This window comes from Labrus mixtus, chromosome 23 (genome assembly GCF_963584025.1).
Source record: "Labrus mixtus chromosome 23, fLabMix1.1, whole genome shotgun sequence".
In the NCBI taxonomy this organism is placed as follows: Eukaryota; Metazoa; Chordata; class Actinopteri; order Labriformes; family Labridae; genus Labrus; species Labrus mixtus.
Window position 1 is genome coordinate 6,351,603 of NC_083634.1, and position 18,087 is coordinate 6,369,689.

The following is an 18,087-nucleotide window of genomic DNA, read 5'->3' on the forward strand; positions in this document are numbered from 1 at the left end:
AAGGTTTACAGACCGATGCAGAGCTGGATAAACACTGAAGCTTCAGAGTTCACCACATGGTGACCTGTGTGAGCATTGACTCTAGAGAGGAGGGGGCGGGGGGAGACAGCTCTGTGTAATGTTTTGCCTTCAAATTACTCTCTTGAAATCCACGGGGTATTTGAAAGTGGTGCGTTTTTTGTGTTTTTCCTTTATTACCACTGTCACACGGGAAGTGATGATTCTTTAGACCAATCAACGGACTGAAGCGTATCTAGCTCCACCCTTTAGGGTCGAATCTTCACGCCTGGTACCCCCACAGAAGGGGAGCAAAAAAGTAGGACAGTACGGATCAGTTATTTTGGGACTCTTCTTCTAAACTTTTGACAGAGGAAACAGCTGTGTACCGTACCGCTTGGTGAAATGGGGCTTAACACTACAACAAACAGGCTACTCGTACTACAAATATGGCTACCACAAGTACACATAATAACATTATTATTACCACAACTACTGCTACTACTTCTGCAGGTTTTACACTCCTTCTAGAAGTACAATATGTTTCCCTTGCTGCAGCTTTGGTTGTAAATATGTCTGAAAAGCTGCAATTTTCAAAAGCTTCAGTACTTTTCTTCTATCGACTATCGATCATTAAAATAACAGATTGTATTGTTTTAGAAGACGTGGTGTCGTAAAAGTATCGACAGCTGCCATAACTTGAACCACATCTGTCCTAACAATAGAGAGGCCTACTCTGTGCACTTCAATGTGCGTGCATGTTGAAGTGTCGACGTTTTGTGTGTGTGTGTGTGTGTGTGTGTGTGTGTGTGTGTAGGTAGCACAGTTTCGTTTCACGTCGGTGGAAAAGGAACTCGCGACCTTTCGCAGCAGTTTTTTTATCGCCCTGAATTTCTGCCTGCAGTCACTTTCGTTTCCTGAACACTAAAAGAAAAAGTTTTAAAAAGTCTAAAAAGTTACCGCTTGTGGACACGAGTGTTTCCGGCCAATGCTTTCAAAATAAAACGTTTTTTTTCTTTTTTGGTCACAGGGGTTCACAAAGTTTGCCACGGTAAGGACCCCCAAACATAATTAGCCTCCGACGGGGACCTCTCTCCTGCAACATTTCTTCAGCTCGAACATGATGACTGGCATGAAAAATTCTTCATATATTTCCTTATTATGCAAACTGTATAAACTTTAGTGATCTTGTTATTCATTCATTGTCAGTGTCTTTTTTTTAAGTTTGACTTCAGTTAAGTTTTTAACTTTTTGCGTCTTTATGGTAGATACAGGACAGTGGATAGAGTTGGAAATCAAGGAGAGAGAGAGTAGGGAATGACATGCTGGAAAGATGCCACAGGTCAGATGTGAACCCGGGCCTCCGCCTGCAGGACCAGCCTCCATACATGGGACGCCCACAACAACCATTACACCCCAATTAACATCAACATTTACTAAAACAACCTCTCTATACAAGTACCCGAACACAGTTTGTTGTCTTTGGGTTCAGATCTTAGAAAAGAGAAGAAAATTCATCGGCTGACTTCAGAGCAAACGTAGCGAGTAATGAGAACATTCATAGAAATGTCGGGGAGTCAGAAGTGCAACATGAAAATGCATCAATGGGATGGTAAACAGACTTGAGCTTGTATATTTCTTTTCTCGTCTTCTGACTACTCAAATAACTTTCACACTGCAGGTCCCACCTACACATTCACACCCTGATGGTAGAGGCTGCTGTGTAGTGAGACCATCAGTATTAACTCATCCATTCACACACATTCATACACCGCCGACCAAGCAGCGGGAGCACCTTGTTAAGTCCAGCTGCCACAATGATGCATGTCCTCCTAGAGCTTCCATAGTTTTGAACACAAAATTGGGGGGGAAGACAACCTGAAAAAAGATTTGAAAGATCTAAAATAACTATGGCTTTAATTTTATTATTTGACTGTCAAACCAACACTCCCACCCTGCACTCTCAGGTCTTCTTCTGTTCAGCTCACTGCACCGCTCGCCCGCCGGGGTCAAGAGCCTTCAGCCGCTCTGCCCCCTCGTTGCCGTCTCTGGAACTCCCTCCCACCAGACAGACATCGGTACATCAACTCTCGCTCCAAACAAACCATCTTTTGAAAACTGGCATAATCAGTCTGACCGTTATCCATCCCGTCTCATGACTCCTCTTTACGATCATTTTACACTCTGTTTTTATTATTATTATGAAACCCTCTTCCAAATATTCACATTTTAAAATGAATAAAAAACAATCTAAATTAATTTATAATTCAACAGGAATGATATTATAGTGCATTATATTGTTTTTAAATCAATGTTTGTGTTGACGCTTGTCGATGCTTTTATTTCTGAAGTCACACTTCCGGTGACGCGGGGCAGCTCGCGCAGCTTGACGCAGCCGTTTGTTTATGAGCGCAGACGCAGCGCTGTTTTGCTCACATTGATCCGGAGTGAGCAGAAGGTGAACAGAATACCTGTCAACATGAAGAGGAGCGCTGTGTTCGTGTTTGTGGCCGTCTGTGCTCTCTCAGGTAACACCTTTATTCTCTCACACTTCACGCGCTCATCTGGTCAGAACGTCTTTTTTTTACTACTTTAATAAAAACCTTATGTTAAAAACGTTTTTTTTAAAAACAAAGCAGAATAGTTTTCCTTCACTATAAGTTGGACCTTTGTTGTTTTTAATGATATAATGCAGCTTTCATGCGGTTATAAAGCAGTGTGTTCAGGTTCTCTGTCCTCGCGCTATAAATGACGCTCGTCATGATTTAATGAGCCCTCCGCGCGACTTCCTGGATTGTTTAGGGAACAGAAAATTTCCGCAGTCTGTCGAACTTGTTGCAGGTCTGAGTCACATGTCTGCTGGCAGAACACAGATGTTTTTTTTAAGGGATAAGATGAATCTGAAACTTGTCAAGCAGAAACTCCGCAGCTGCAAATAAACAAACAAACAAACAAACGAACGAACAGCAGTGATTTCAGGCTGGAATAATTGAATAATTTAAATTATTCAGAACACTCAGAACAAGAGCTTTAAAAATTACATCGATTAGACTTTCAACAGGGTTTTGGATAAATGTACGGAGGCCCAGAGAAGCTGAAGCTCTTAAAAGATTGACTCGTTATCCCAGGAAAAGCAGAGTCGTTTCCCCGAGGTCAAGACCTCCACTGACTGGCTATTTTTCCACGCCATTACTTAGATTAGAAGATAAAACGCCTGTTATGGTCAAAGAGAGGGAAACACCCGCTGCACACAAGATGATGATTTATGGCATTTATGGTCTTGGTCTTGATCCCTAAATGTCTTGGTCTTGTCTCAGTCTCGCCCTACCTTGGTCTTGTTCTTGTCTCGGTCTTGCCCTGCCTCTGTCTTGGTCTTGTCTCTGTCTCGCCCTACCTTGGTCTTGTTCTTGTCTCTGTCTCGCCCTGCCTCGGTCTTGGTCTTGTCTCTGTCTCGCCCTACCTTGGTCTTGTTCTTGTCTCGGTCTTGCCCTACCTTGGTCTTGTTCTTGTCTCGGTCTTGCCCTGCCTCTGTCTTGGTCTTGTCTCTGTCTCGCCCTACCTCGGTCTTGTTCTTGTCTCTGTCTCGCCCTGCCTCGGTCTTGGTCTTGTCTCTGTCTCGCCCTACCTCGGTCTTGTTCTTGTCTCGGTCTTGCCCTGCCTCGGTCTTGTTCTTGTCTCGGTCTTGCCCTGCCTCGGTCTTGGTCTTGTCTCGGTCTTGCCCTGCCTCGTTCTTGGTCTTGTCTCAGTCTCGCCCTACCTTGGTCTTGGTCTTATCTCGGTCTCGCCCTACCTTGGTCTTGTTCTTGTCTCAGTCTTGCCCTGCCTTGGTCTTAGTCTTGATGTGGTCTGGATCCCTAAATGTCACTCTGGTCTCAGGTATGTCTTGGTTTTTGTTAGTGTGATCTTGACTACAACACTAAAATTGTTTATAATTCTCTCTTCATCAACAGGTTTAAACTTGTACAGATTATTCTTGTACTTTTAAACCCGGGGGAAAATATTTAAAAATATTTGGTCTCTTAATAATTTAGTCACAAAAAGTTTTGGACTTACTCCACAATTTCTCATTACTGCTGAAATAACTGGAACATAATCCTGAGCTTGGACAAAGTTCATCCACTCAAAGTCGTTGTTTTTGTCCCTGACAGGCTCTAAAAACAAACGAAGCGATAGAGGCAGAAACTGATGTCACATCGCTCCCTTGAAAGCCACCAAAATCCTTCTTTGAGCTTGCATAGCACAGGAGTTGCTGCTCTGCCACTGACTTGATCAGTTAGTTTGTTCATTTTACACCGGCTACCCCACGAGACGATTTTCAAATCGCACAGATTTTAGACCGTGAGACCACACACCTGCAGTTTGTAGTAACGATTCCACGCTACACGAGATCTCGCAGAAACTGACGTGATCAAATATGACCGTCAGAAGAAAAACAAACATGGAGGATGGTGGGCGTCGTCAGCTGGCTGTCCTGGCGTGTGTTCTGTTTTGCAGCAAAAATTAGAAAAAGAATCTGAGTGAATTTTGTGTTTATGTTCGCTGTCATGCTTGTGAGCTGTCAAAGTGACGCAACAATCGGCTGGTGACGCTTCCCGGTCTGCTCGCTCTCATTGGCTATTTCAGGGATTTCTTCGGAGGCAGACCGACGCCATCGCAGTGTTTCCCCTACCATTATATTGGGGGGGCGAAGTTGCACAACAACATGAACAATGTGACCAGCTTGGGCAATACTAGATCAGCAACTCTCATTTTATTCAAGGTAAAATTTCAGTTTTTGTCAATGGAGTTTTGTGGATTTGAAAAAGACCAAACACATCCTCTCCCTCTTGAACAAGAAGGTCTCTCTCTCTCTCTCTGTAGGGATCCTCTCTGTATTGTTGTATTTTTAGAGGCCGTCCTGTGATTGGTTGCACTCTGGATGTAACGGCTGCAGGATTACATTGCAGCCGTTACATCAGGATCTACAGCTGCTGGCTGAGGCAGTCTACTGGAGCTTTTCCAAAACCTTAACTTTTAGTCCATAAAACCCCAAATATGAAGAAATAGCTCCCAGGTTTTTAGTGTTCAAATTAACTGGAGGTCTTTGTTGATCCGTCTGACTCAAACTGCACTCAGTCAGCAACATAACAGAGGCTACCTGACACCTTTTAGTAGAGCTGAGTCATAACTGAGTCTTTTGAATAAGCACTTTGTGAACTTGGAGATAAACCGTGCACTGAAAACAAACACACTGCTGTGCCATAAATGTGTGTCATGACCTGTGTACCTCAGCTGAAGTCAACATGACGCTGTCATGGTATCAGGCGGAGTCAGTCTTATTATCATTTCACAGTTTGTTTCCAAAAACCAGGTCACTTGAATAAGAAAAGCTCCAGATGATTAACGCCCGACCCTGCAAATCTCCTTAAACTCCAGGCTGTTTATTTTTGCCTTTTTTGGACTCTGCCACCATTAGGTCATTTAGAAAGCCTCCAATGTGACCTTTTTCCTTTCGTTTATGCAACTCATACTGTTATCAGCGAGAAGTAGTATTTTCTTCTTAACCAGGATGTTCATTCAACAGGAAATGTGGCATTTAAAGGAAGAATATGCGATTTTTACACACTCAAATGTATCAGAAATCAAATATATCCTCTGAAAATAACTCTGTGAGTCATGACTGTCTACAATGAGTGTGACACCCAAGTCCCACTGTCTGTGATGTTTTCCCAGCCGTAACTACAGCGTGCTTACATGGACGGGACGGCCGGCCGGCTGACTCCTCCCCTCGCGAATAAAAGTTGTTTAATTGAGGGACTAGAGAAAAGAAGAATAACATACTGTACTCACTGCTTAATTGAATGTCACATAAGCATTTTTAGATCACAGTCATTTTGTGTAAATTTACATGCAGTGTGAAGCTACAAGCATAATAAAGATTGCTAGCATTAGCATGCTAACACAACAATGCAGTGATGCAAGTATGAAATCTACAAAGTAAATAAATGAACACCTTCTGCTCTGAGTGTCTTTTCCTGCAACCGAACCAGAAAGACAGTTTGGCTTATTGTTGCTCACAAAGAGCATTTCAACTAATTGGAAATAGGAAGAAAGAAATGTGCAACCGAATGCTGAATGTTGTCAGAGGTCTAAATATTTAAACAAAGGAAAAGGACTCATTGCCGAAACCAAAACAATCAATTGTTCAGGAGTCTAAAAAACTCCATTAATGTCCAACAAAACTCCAATGTAATAAACCAGGAAGAAACCCAAGGAGAAGCTGCAGGAATATAACAAAGAAAAAGATTGACAAGAGTTACAAATAGACCTGGAGTGATTGGACACAGGTGGCACAAACAAGACACACGACAGAACTGGTGAGGGCGGGAAACCAGACAAAGAGAGGAAGTAGGTCAAGAAATGGTGGGATAAGAACTACAAAGTAAAACAGGAAACACTTAAAGTTTAAAGGCAGAGGTGGTGATTTCCTACAGATATACTTTTTTAGATTTTGGTTGAAATTGTCTTTAGGTCCTTAAAGATGTCTCTATCCACTTTGTGCTTGTTTACATCCGGGCAGTAGAGCATTACTGCAGTAGCCATTCACCGGAGCTACAGCAGCGACTAGTGGTGGGTGGCTGGGTTACAGCTTAGAGGCAACATTTAACCAGCATCACGGGCCTAAATGAATGAAAATAATTGACTGGCAAGGGCGACATTTAATCATTTAGTCGCACACATTCCTAATAACAGCTATACTTAAGCGCATGAAATGATAAGTGTTGAGCTTTTAGCTTGTTAGTTAGCTCCCAAATGACCAAAAACAACTATGAGAAAAAGATAATCAAACCTACATCAAGGGACATTAGTCTACCCCATTTGGCAGTTAAAGGTCCCATGTTATGCTTTTTCTGGTTTTATATGCTCTTTAGTGTGTTTTCCAAGTGTCCTGTGCATGTTTAGGCACATCTATGTGCAAAAATTCAAAGTCCGCGGAAACGCGGCTTCTCCTACGTCCTCCTGTTAGCTGTAGCATTAGCTGCATGTAACACTCGGTTCTAGCCCCCCTCGAAAAAAATTTGTCAGTCCGACGTCATTGTCAGTGTGAGATCACTGATCTAAGTCCATTGGCTCGTTGTGGCAAGCCCAGCAGCTCATGTTGCACGCCCGTTAACTTCTGTACCACGATATGCCGTAGCCTGCGGTAGCACAGTAGTGCTAAAGTGCTAATGTTTATGCTCCCCTCGGACGGAGCCAGTGGCTGCATTCCCAATATGGTAAAAGAGGCGGGACATTTCCGAGAACCGTGCTGAGCGACTGACGAATTACGGCAGAGCCGACAGGCCGACCAATCAGATCAGACTTGGCCCACGTGGGGACTCTGAACGTGGGCACTTCAGAGCCTTAGAGAGAAAGTCAGAAGCGAGCCGGTGCATGAAAACAGACACTTTTTTCTAAGTTTAGCTATTGTGAACATACTTTAGTAGGTACATAGATTAAATATACGAACCCCAATATGGGCTCTTTAAAGTTATGCATGCTTCCCTTCAGTTCCTTCAGGGCAAAGCTAAACCAATCGTTAACCATGCAGGTATTTACTGTCAAGACTGTCCTTTGTGAAAACAGTCCCTTTAAAATGTAGTTTTGTATCTGGAGCTTCAGAAACTGTTTCTTTGAATGTCCCGCTGTAAATCAAGTTGCTGTAGCCTCCACTGCCGTTCAGCTTACCAAATAAAATCTATTGCTGGTAGACGTAAAATGAATCAGTACTCGAGCAGCAGTTCAGGAATGTTGAGTCAGATTTCTCTTTATCCTGCCAGATACAGAGAGATTTAGCTGGTGATGATAGGCTAAATCAGCAAGCTGGGAACTGCTTTGGAAGAAGCTTAACTGTAATCGTTCCTTCTATGTATGTAAAAGTCCCACCGTCCATTTTTGGGGAGTTGAAGTTGGGAAATGGTGTATGCAAATCCAATTATTTAATTTGTCTCTCTTTCTCTTTGAAGCACTGTCATTGGCTGAAGATGAAGTGGAATCCGAACCATCTGTAACTGTGGCCCCTGCCATTGAGTTTAGCCCGACAGCTTCAACGGCTACAACCAAAGAGCCTCCAACTACCAAGCCCCAAACAACCAAGGCTCCAACTACCAAGCCCCAAACAACCAAGGCTCCAACCAAGGCTCCAACCAAGGCTCCAACCAAGCCTCCAACCAAGCCTCCAACCAAGCCTCCAACCAAGGCTCCAACCAAGCCTCCAACCAAGGCTCCAACCAAGCCTCCAACCAAGGCTCCAACCAAGCCTCCAACCAAGGCTCCAACCAAGGCTCCAACCAAGGCTCCAACCAAGGCTCCAACTACCAAGGCCACAACCACCACTGCCAAGCCTACAACCTCTCCTCCTAAGCCTACTCCCTCCACCAACTTGACTGTTGGAAACTACACGGTGATGAAAGACAAATCAATTTGCCTGATGGCTCAGATGGCACTGCAGATTCGCCTCGTAAAACCAAAGGTACAGATCAGCAGTCACGAGCGAAAAAAACATGCATTTCACGATGTATTAAACCATTTAGCAACTCGTGAACATGAATTGAACTTTCTGTAAAAGACGATGATTCAGCTTTTAGCACAGCAGTTGTGTCAACATCCCATTTTAAGGAATTGAGAAATGTCTTTGGGCAAGTTTTGGTTTCCTCCTCATGATGACTGTGGAAGGTCAGATGTTCTGTGTCAAATGACAATTATTAATCATACATGACAATAGTGTTCCTACCTTTGAGAATGTTCTGATACAAGCTGTTCATTTTTCAGGAAAATGGGACCTTCATCGTTCAGCCAAAGTCAACCAAAGTGGATGGAGACTGTAAGGAGCCCAAAGCTAACCTTACCCTCAACTTCAAGGAGGGCTTCATCACCTTCCTCTTCAACATGGTACTTTGATTTTCTCCTCATTTTAAAACATATTAAAGTATAACTAGAGATCTCCAAAGAGGAGGCAATTGAGCTCAAGTTTAACACAACTAAGCCGATCAGTGTTTTAAAGAGCAACATTTAGTTTGACTTGCACTTTATATATAGAAACTGTAATCAGAAGAGATTTATCAAAAAGGGGAAGTTCAGTCCACAAGCTTGCTGTAAAAGCATGTGACAGGGAGAGTGCCTCTCTCCACAACTCTTGTGTGATTCATTTTGTGTTTTTTTCACGTGTGTCATCGCCAAATTACTTATATAATGTGTGATGACATGAGCAAATACAGGCAGGTAACCTTTATCTCATGTTCATAAACTTGAGCCGTAACTGTGGTCCATGACAACAGACCTTGAACAAGGGTTTGTGTTTTGTTTTGTTATCCTTCTTTTGAATCAACTGCCAAACCCAATATTGGCTACAACCACAGATTGTTTATAAGTGAATGTAGCGACTGTCATGTCAGGCGTTGGTTTGAGGACTTTTTGTGGCATTTTGGCCATTGCCATGTTATTATTTAAGAGCCTAAAGTCCAAAAGTGACCATATTTGGCCAAGAGGGTGGGGCTACAGAGGAAGGAGGGGTTAGTAAACCCTGGATAATCACTTAACACTTGCTTGGTTGGAAGCAGCTGCCATGTTGATACTTTTATCATTTTAGATAGTAGAAAAAAACTGTTTCTAAAGGGCCGACATCAAGTTCTTCAGAGTTTCTTTTAGCAATGTGTCAATCAAACTTCAACCATTGGTGTTGCAAAAACTCAAGCTACAATCTTGACGTTTGGAGCCAGAACTGACCATATTTGGATTAGAGCATGGAGAGGGAGAGAAGCATGGTGTTAGCGAATCTAAGCTACAAGCTACACTAGCCTGGTTAGCAAATATGTCATCTCAAATGGGATCCTTATTTTGGCTAGCACAAATATGGACCATATTAAGACAAGAGGGTGGAGCTGGAGATGAGCAAGGGGTTATCATCTAGCACTAGCACATGTTTGCTCTGTTAGCTTCTAGCCCTGTTAGCAGGATTCATCCTTGATTCACAGCAACGTTTGTTTTAAATTGGAGCGAAATTGGGAAATTGGATGCTTTGCTTGATCAGGCTTTAAACAAAAGAACACAAAGCTAACTCGTAGGAGTGTGGATTAGTACAACTGGATATTAACAAAGTATTTAGAAGGTCAGTGTTCAGATAGCAGCTAGCCCAAACCAATGCGTCACATTTCATTGCATTTGGGTTGTAAAGTACTTCATGTAGCACCTTGCAAACATGTTGAAAACTTGTCCTGTTTTCTTTCTTGACGTCCTCAGAGCTCTGAAGACGTCTACGTTCACACTCTGTCCTTCAACCTGACCTACCCCTTAACCAAAGACGGTAAGTTGAATTAATCACATTTTATTCCACTTTCTCAACATGATTTACTGCCGTATTATCGATTAAACTTTAGACTCTCTAATTGGGTCACAGCGTGTGCACTGATATTTCGGCTGCTGCTGGGGGTTGTGCAACTCTGGCAAATATTAACATAGACAAGAAGCATTGGAGAGCCAACTACTTCCTGTTTTGTGTGTGTGTGCTTTCAAATAGGGTTTAGAAATAATCTGTGGAATTACTGTTAGGCAAGTGAATTACTGTTAAGCAGGAACCAACCAACCTACTTTCAGTAAAATGCGGTCCAACAAGTTTGCTTCTATATCTGAACATCAGTCTTTGTTTTGATTTGATGTCCTGAACACACCTAAGCTTTGCTTTGTGTCCCTGCTGCAGTCAACAAGGTCCATGGCGTCAACTCGTCAGTGCGACTCTTCGCCGCAAAGATCGGACACTCCTACTCCTGCAAGAGCGAGTCGGTGAACTTGGGGAATGGACTGTACCTGGACATCAGCAAGGACAGGATGCAGGCCTTCAACCTGACCAAGAGCAATGAGTTCGGCCTGCGTAAGTGTCCTCATCAGGCTCAGTGGTATTTAAGGCGACCGGTTGGGTTAGCTGTTAAACATAGGAAAACATGCACATATATCACTCATAGGAAACATATCACTGCACTATCGATCCTTTACTTTGACTGAAGGACTTCTACTTGTAGTGGAAATCTTTCACAGTGTGGTAAGAGTACTACAGACATGTTATCACAGGAGAGCTGGGATTTAACTTTTCAAACAGCTTTGTAAACATCTTCATAAATGGAAGCCTTAACCTGTGAAGGTAGCTGGTATTATGAAACCACATAATAAACAATAATACGTTTATTTAGTTTAGCACCTTTCACAAAATATTACCACAACGGTATAACAGCAGTGCAAATCTTAAAACAAACAAAGAACACAGAAAAACTAAATTTCTTGCTAAATTACATCTTATAATAACATCCAGTTTAAATGTGGACTAAAGCAGATTTGAAAAGGTCAGTCTTAGAGTGCATTCACACCTGAGCTTTCTGGTGCTCTCTGTCAGATAGTCTGTTTGGTTTGGGGGTTTGTGAACGCTCAAATGAAATCTGGTGCAGACCCAAGAACCGAGCTCTGGTCAGCTTGAAATTGGAGGTCACATTTAGCTTTTCAAGTGCACCAGCGTTCAGCTCACCATCAGTGAGATCGAAGTCAGAACCAAACAAGGGGAGTGAACCGAAAAGCAGTGCATTGTGGGTTGAATTTGGCTGAATATTTCAGACAACAACAACAACAAAAAACACAGCTAATCATAGCATCTGTAAACAATAGGTTTGTCCAGCGTGGCTAATGTTAGCATTGCTAACAACACCAGTCCTCCTTGCAGGTTAACGTCCACATGCCCGTGCTAAATGTGGTTACATCACAGCAGTTTTGCACGCATTGTGGCGGCAGAAAACTAGTGAAAGCAAGTGGACAATGAAAATACCTCAGACGTCCTACCTCTAAACAACGCAAACATTGGTGACTCATCAAGAAAAACTTCTACTGTGGATCCAGTACTGTAACAGTCCACACTCGTGAAAACCCCACACGGTGATGTAATGTTGACCAAACGTGTACAATCTGTTGTCTTTAATCAAACATGAGCAAGCACAGATTGTGTCACAAGTTAACACGGCAAGCTCGTCTTTTTACTCGACTTCCAAGCTGTGTTTGGACGCCTCCCTCAGACTGTGTGTGACTCTTTAAGACTGTGTGTCAGCACGAACACTCCCCAATCCATGAGATTCATAACGACAGCGTGGGGCCGGACGATATAAATCTTGATTTTCTCTCTAACTTACTCCACTGCTCCTCTAGGGCTCCCGTAGTTCCTCCCTTCCCCTGACGTTCCTCCCCTCCCCCGTTGTTCCCTTCCTACAGAGTGGCTGAGTGGCCTCAGGTATGTGATAACCAGCCACAAGTATTCTGCTGAAGTTACTCGGCCTCCTCTGTACGTCTGCTGGATCCTGAAACTGCACATAGCACTTTGACAAGTTCACAGATCACACTTTTACCCCTAAAGAGAAATGCAGGTTACTGTACTAACCCTCATTTGTAGTAAGATTATTATATTTTCTTGGGGCATTTTGTGCCTTTATTAGAGAGACGGGACAGTGGATAGAATCGGAAATCAGGGAGAAAGACAGTAGGGAATGACTTGCGGGAAAGGAGCCACAGGTCGGATTTGAACCTGGGTCGCCCACTTAAAGGACTACAGCCTCCATACATGGGGCGCGCGCACTAACCACTGAGCCACCAGCGCCCCATTTGTAGTTCTTTTGAAGAAGAAAACAAACCGATTAAAATCTGAATCCAGCTTGGTGAGAAAAAATCAGATTTTATTTTGAGGCAAAATTGCCCGGCCTTAACGACAGAAATACTGCCTTAAAATGTTGGACTGACTAAAATGAGTCGTTTTAGACGGACATCTGCAAAGTCTCTTCAAAGGGACTCTTTCCTCGTAACCTGAACGTCTCTGAACGCTCTGATAAATTCTTATAACCGGGTAGCAGCGTAGTAGCGTGATTATTATAAACAAGGGTCCTCAAAAGCCGAGTCTGCCGGTGTATCACAAACCCTTTTCACACATACAGAAATCTCCTGAAAAACTCTGGAGATTTGGTTACCCGGAGGTTCTTTATGCTATGTGTGAACGCAAACAGCCGCATTTTTCGCGCGGACTGTACCCGGAGTTTCTCCATTCAGACCCTTAGTATTTTATCCGCAGAAAATCTGAGTGAGCTGATGTCTGAACGCGGCCGAATATACTCCGGAGATTTCAATTTGAGCCAATAGAAAGAGAATGACGTTTATATACAGTGACTGCCTAAAGTGTCTGCACGTGACCACTACGATCTCCGTGCACGTGATTAAACGGCTGCATTATGTTTTCTGTTCGTCAGTGTGTTGTTCTCCTCTCTTTTGTGGATGTTGTCATTCCATTGGATTACACATAGCATTGATATAAAGGCAAATATTCTCATTATAACGCCGTGTAGCGGACTCTGTTGCTTCGGCCGCTACTTCCGCATTGTTTATTTACGTCACGTCTTACCTCAGGAAATCCCCCGAGCCCTCCCCCCTCTGACAGGGAAAGTCCCCCGCTGTGAGGAACATATGTGAACGGCTAGGTTGGGAGAATCTCCGGAGAAGTCCTCCTGTAAATATCTAGATATTATCCGGAGTGCATATGTGAACACGGCAACAATTAACACCGCTAGCTAACTTTCCGCTACCAGTGGCCACCATTTCGGATCCTACAACAGGACTCTGACAGATGAGCCCGCCACCATCACACACTGCACGCCACCAGACGTGATTGGAAAATTCATCCCTATTCATTGTGTATTGCAAGGTGATTGCAGAAACTTCAGGTTGTAGAAGAAAGATACTTTAAAGACCTGGAAAAACAAACTGCGACTTATGAACTGGATTTTATGATTCTTTAGATTTAAACGTTAAACACTTAAAACAGGGTTATTTATAATTCTGTATTTACTGTGTTCAAGATACTAGATGTTCAGGTCATAAGTCATAAAAGCTCCATGATGATTTTCAGAAGTTAACTTGACTCGTATGTAAATGTTGTTTTTCCCAGCTGAGCCGTGTCCCGCCGATCAGCCTGATTACCGCGTCGCCGTGGCGGTTGGAGTGACGTTGCTCGTGCTCATCGTCATCGTGGTGGTGGCCTACCTGCTGGGCCGCCGAAGGAGGACCGACGGATACCAGACTCTGTGAGGTCACCCAGAGGTCACTCTTTTTTGTAAACGAAGTGATCTTTCTCAGGGGTTAAAGGGCACTTCCACTAACCTGCCTTTCTTCTGCTTTTTTTTTTTTTTTTTCAAATTTATTGTTTGAATTACGAAGTTGTGTGTTTAGAAACTGGAGTCTGCCACTGCTATAGCTGACAGTGATTTCTTATAATCAATAATAAACCAATCTATCTCGATGCTGTTGTAAATTTACAAATCAAATTAGTGTGTAGAAGTTGTTTTGTTGGAACTTTCTCCTGTATTTATATACTGATGGAAAATTAGAATTTTAAAATGGAGTCTAAATAAATATATTTTTAAAGAAATTTACATTAGACTTTTTTCCTTTCATGTTCTGTCTCACAATTGATTGACTTCAGACGTAAACATTTGGACGTGGGATTGTTTAAAGGTCACATATCCTCCTCCTCCTCTTCAACCAGTGTAATTAAGTCTCAGAGCTCCTCAAAACATGTGTGTGAAGTTTCTTGTTCTAAATCCACTCTGATCCTGTATTTGATCATGTCTATAAACCCCTCGATTTCAGCCCTGATCAGAACAGGCTGTTTCTGTGTCTGTACCTTTAAATGTAAAGGTAACCTGTGTCTGACCACGCTCTCTCTCATCATTGGGGGGTTTGTAGACAGACTAGAGACACATATTAGAGTTAGAAAAACATGGTGAAGTGGATTTTACAGAATATGTGACCTTTAATTTAATGAAACTTTTATTTGAAACTGAATGATGACGCCATCTGCTGCTCTAAGAACGACTTTTTTAACTTCAAATTTAGGCTCAAATGCCTTAAAATTTAAGAAAGTACGTGTTTTTAATTTGATCATCTTCAGTTTTAAAAAGTGCGTTGACAAACAGTTTTAAAACCAAAAAAAAGCTTGTCGGTTGAGAGCTTTGGGTTTTATTTTTCCAGTGGCAGACTCCATACATTTATTGTTTTCTAAAATCACCTTTAAATTGAAGGATTGTCTCACTTTGTTACAAAAAATAGTTTTTTTTTCTACTGGCAGGGGCGTGTCCAGGCTTTTTTTAATTGGGGTGACCCATGTGGGGCACTGATTTATGCGGGGTGGCATGACGTTTGTGGGCACATGCACCCAATTTAATTTAAAAATTACACGCTTTCTATCCCCAGAACAGAACAGAAATGTTCTTAGCTTTCTTCTTCAGGGACTCAAAAACAAAGATGTTCAAAGTCACAATTTTAAGTATTTAGAAAATTGCATGCAAAATTGTGAGCCGTCTGACTTGCAAAAATAATTTTATTGGCAATTAAGTCAATCACAACTTAGACAGTGTGCATGAGGTTGTCCTTGGAAATTTGTATGGAAAGAGCAAAGTTTGAAAAGTTTTTATTTGCACCTGATTAATTTCTATTAGCCAGTTGTAAACAACCAGACTAGTGGATTGGTACTTAAGTCCCACCTCTGATTAGGCAACTAGCCAATCACAGATTTTGATTTTGGGGTGGCACCTTGGGTGGTAAATGGGATTTCAAGGGGGCCCATGCCACCAAGTGCCACCACTCTTGACACACCCGTTTACTGGGACACTAAGAACAATGATGTGAATGATGACACATATGAGCTGACATCTTCATAGAAAGTCTTTAAAAACTGACAAACAAGTGTCATTAGATTAAGTCCTGGTTGTTTTCTCCTTTTTCCAGCAGGTGTGTTATTGATCAGTAATGTGAGAACTGTTCTTTTTTTATTAAATATCAGTCTAAATCAATGTTACTTTATCTTAGAAATTGGATCTGGAAGTTAAGTACAATTTACGCTGGCTACAGACGAGACTATTTTTAAATCTGAACTGGTGTACCAGATGTGCTCTATGTCCTTCGCCTGCGTTTTTATGATGATGAAGCACATTGTGATTGTACATCAGAGAGTCAGTGAGAGAGATCAATGTCTACTTATGAAAGAAAAACTCAAACACACAACGCCCAAACTGCCTTAAATGTTAGATTCAAATATTCTAGTGTGTAGCCAGCCTAAATTTAGATTTCAATTTCTGTCATATCTAAAATGTATTAACTTTTTCTCTACAATACTGTGATTTGTCTACATTGTAATTGTGTTTAAATGTTTTAAAAGAATCAAAGGGTATGTATTCTGGCATTTGTTTTTTGTAAAGGGAAGTCAGCATTATTAATCAGCACACAAGAATGATGATTTAAACAATAATTTCATTGATTGCTGAACTAACTGATTTTGTATTTTTTATACTGTATGCAGATGATGCTTTCTTTTTTTAAAGAGCTGGGTGTGTAATGAGTGTAACCCTCACCAATATAATTCCACCTTGATTTGCCAACTGTCTTTCAGGAATAGTTTGACTTTTTTGGGAACACACCTATCTGTAATATCGAAATTTCTAGCAATGATGTTAGCCAGAGAGTAGGCAAAGGGTAGCCAGTTAACTGTAATGTAGCCAAGCTGAATTTAAATGGCGTTGGTTGCTTCATAACGTTAGCTGATGAAGTAATTTTCTAAGTGACAGCCAACCAAATAATTGGCCAGATCAATCCCATTACAATATTCATGAGCTTTCAGTCTGTCACACAAACTTTATTAGCTATTAATGCAATGCGAGTTACCTACATGATCAATTTTACCACAAAGGCCTTCAATTACCTGTGACGAAGCCTTTAATCTTGTAATATAATCTAAATCAACTGAAATCATTGTCTGATAGCCTAAACACTAATGAAGTACCCAGCCTAAAGGCTAATTGTATTTAGGCTACTAAGAGTAAGCCAACTAGCATGCTTAAATATCTATCCAAAGGGGGGACTAAATGAACAGTGTAATGAGATTGTTCTTTAAAGTCTAAAATCAACAATGTATGAAGTGGTAAAACAAAACAAAATTCAGAGAGCATTTTGCTAACAAGATCATTAGCTTCAAATAGCTATTAAACAAACTTTGTTGTGACATAATTATTCTTAAATTGCACTCATTTGCCATAAAACATAACAGATAATCGAATACCGTTGTTAGCCGTTGAAGTTATTTGGCAAATTAGGCTACATTGGACATAATTTCGTTAGAAGTGAGTTATCAAGCTAAGGTTAGCTGGCTAGCTAGCTGTCTGTGACTCAGCTACACTTCATGAATTCTGCTTCTCAACTGATTAATGAGCTTCTTTGATTATCCTCCTGTAGTTGTAACAGTTTAATGAGTTCAGGTTAAATGACGTTTTAAATCTTCTGTCACAGTAGGCCTAAATAAAAACATGTTACATGGAGGTTATTCATGCTTCACTAAAAGTTGACTCCATGGAGTAAAATAGTAAAATCCTCATAAAATCTCAACTTCTGGACGAATAAATGACAAATTAGTTTTTTTAATGACAGTCGTAGTACAGTGAAGATTACAGCCGCTGTTCCCAGTTTTGTCCACCAGGTGTTGCTGTTGAGTTAGAAAGCGAGGACACCCTGTGTGTGTTTGATTATCCACAGTGTGAGCACCTTTTCCTTTGTTTACTTCCTGTACCAATAAAGACTCATATATTTCTACTTGTGTGTGTTTATTTATGATCTAAGTATTACATTGATTTCATTTACTTTTCATTTCGATTTTTATTGTTTTCTTCAAACACCAAAGACAGGATGGTCAAACACTTACAGTAATTATAATAAATACAGTCAATATTTTCATACAATACTCCTTCATAATAATCTCAATCAACTCTGGGGGAAAATTATAAATATTAATGTAAAGGAATAAACACATAATTCTGCACATGTTGAATATACAGACACATTTTACATCGGTTCAACCAATAAGAAAATAAAATACATTTAAAGATGACATACTGAAACGTGACATCTTAATTAATTTATACATAAAAAAGTTGGGAATGATTGCAACAGTTTACATGGTGATGAAGACGGTGATTATGCGGTGCATAAATCTGTTGTTGTTAAATCGTCTAT

The 18,087-nt window shown here is 41.3% G+C and overlaps 1 protein-coding gene across 1 annotated transcript; it reads left to right on the plus strand.

Annotated features, from left to right (window-relative positions):
• The first annotated feature begins 2,409 nt into the window (after positions 1 to 2,409).
• On the plus strand, positions 2,410 to 17,667 carry cd68 (CD68 molecule). Its single transcript, XM_061031617.1, has 7 exons — positions 2,410 to 2,525; positions 7,983 to 8,143; positions 8,312 to 8,488; positions 8,788 to 8,907; positions 10,255 to 10,318; positions 10,712 to 10,882; positions 13,976 to 17,667. The coding sequence occupies exons 1-7, from the start codon at positions 2,477 to 2,479 to the stop codon at positions 14,113 to 14,115; spliced, it is 882 nt and encodes a 293-aa protein (XP_060887600.1). The 5' UTR covers positions 2,410 to 2,476; the 3' UTR covers positions 14,116 to 17,667.
• Positions 17,668 to 18,087: the final 420 nt, after the last annotated feature.

Coding starts and splice junctions, on each gene's coding strand:
- cd68 (XM_061031617.1), top strand. CDS start 2,477: ATGAAGAGGAGCGCTGTGTTCGTGTTTGTGGCCGTCTGTGCTCTCTCA. Junction 8,489..8,787: donor TTCGCCTCGTAAAACCAAAG/GTACAGATCAGC, acceptor TTCATTTTTCAG/GAAAATGGGACCTTCATCGT. Junction 8,908..10,254: donor TCACCTTCCTCTTCAACATG/GTACTTTGATTT, acceptor TGACGTCCTCAG/AGCTCTGAAGACGTCTACGT.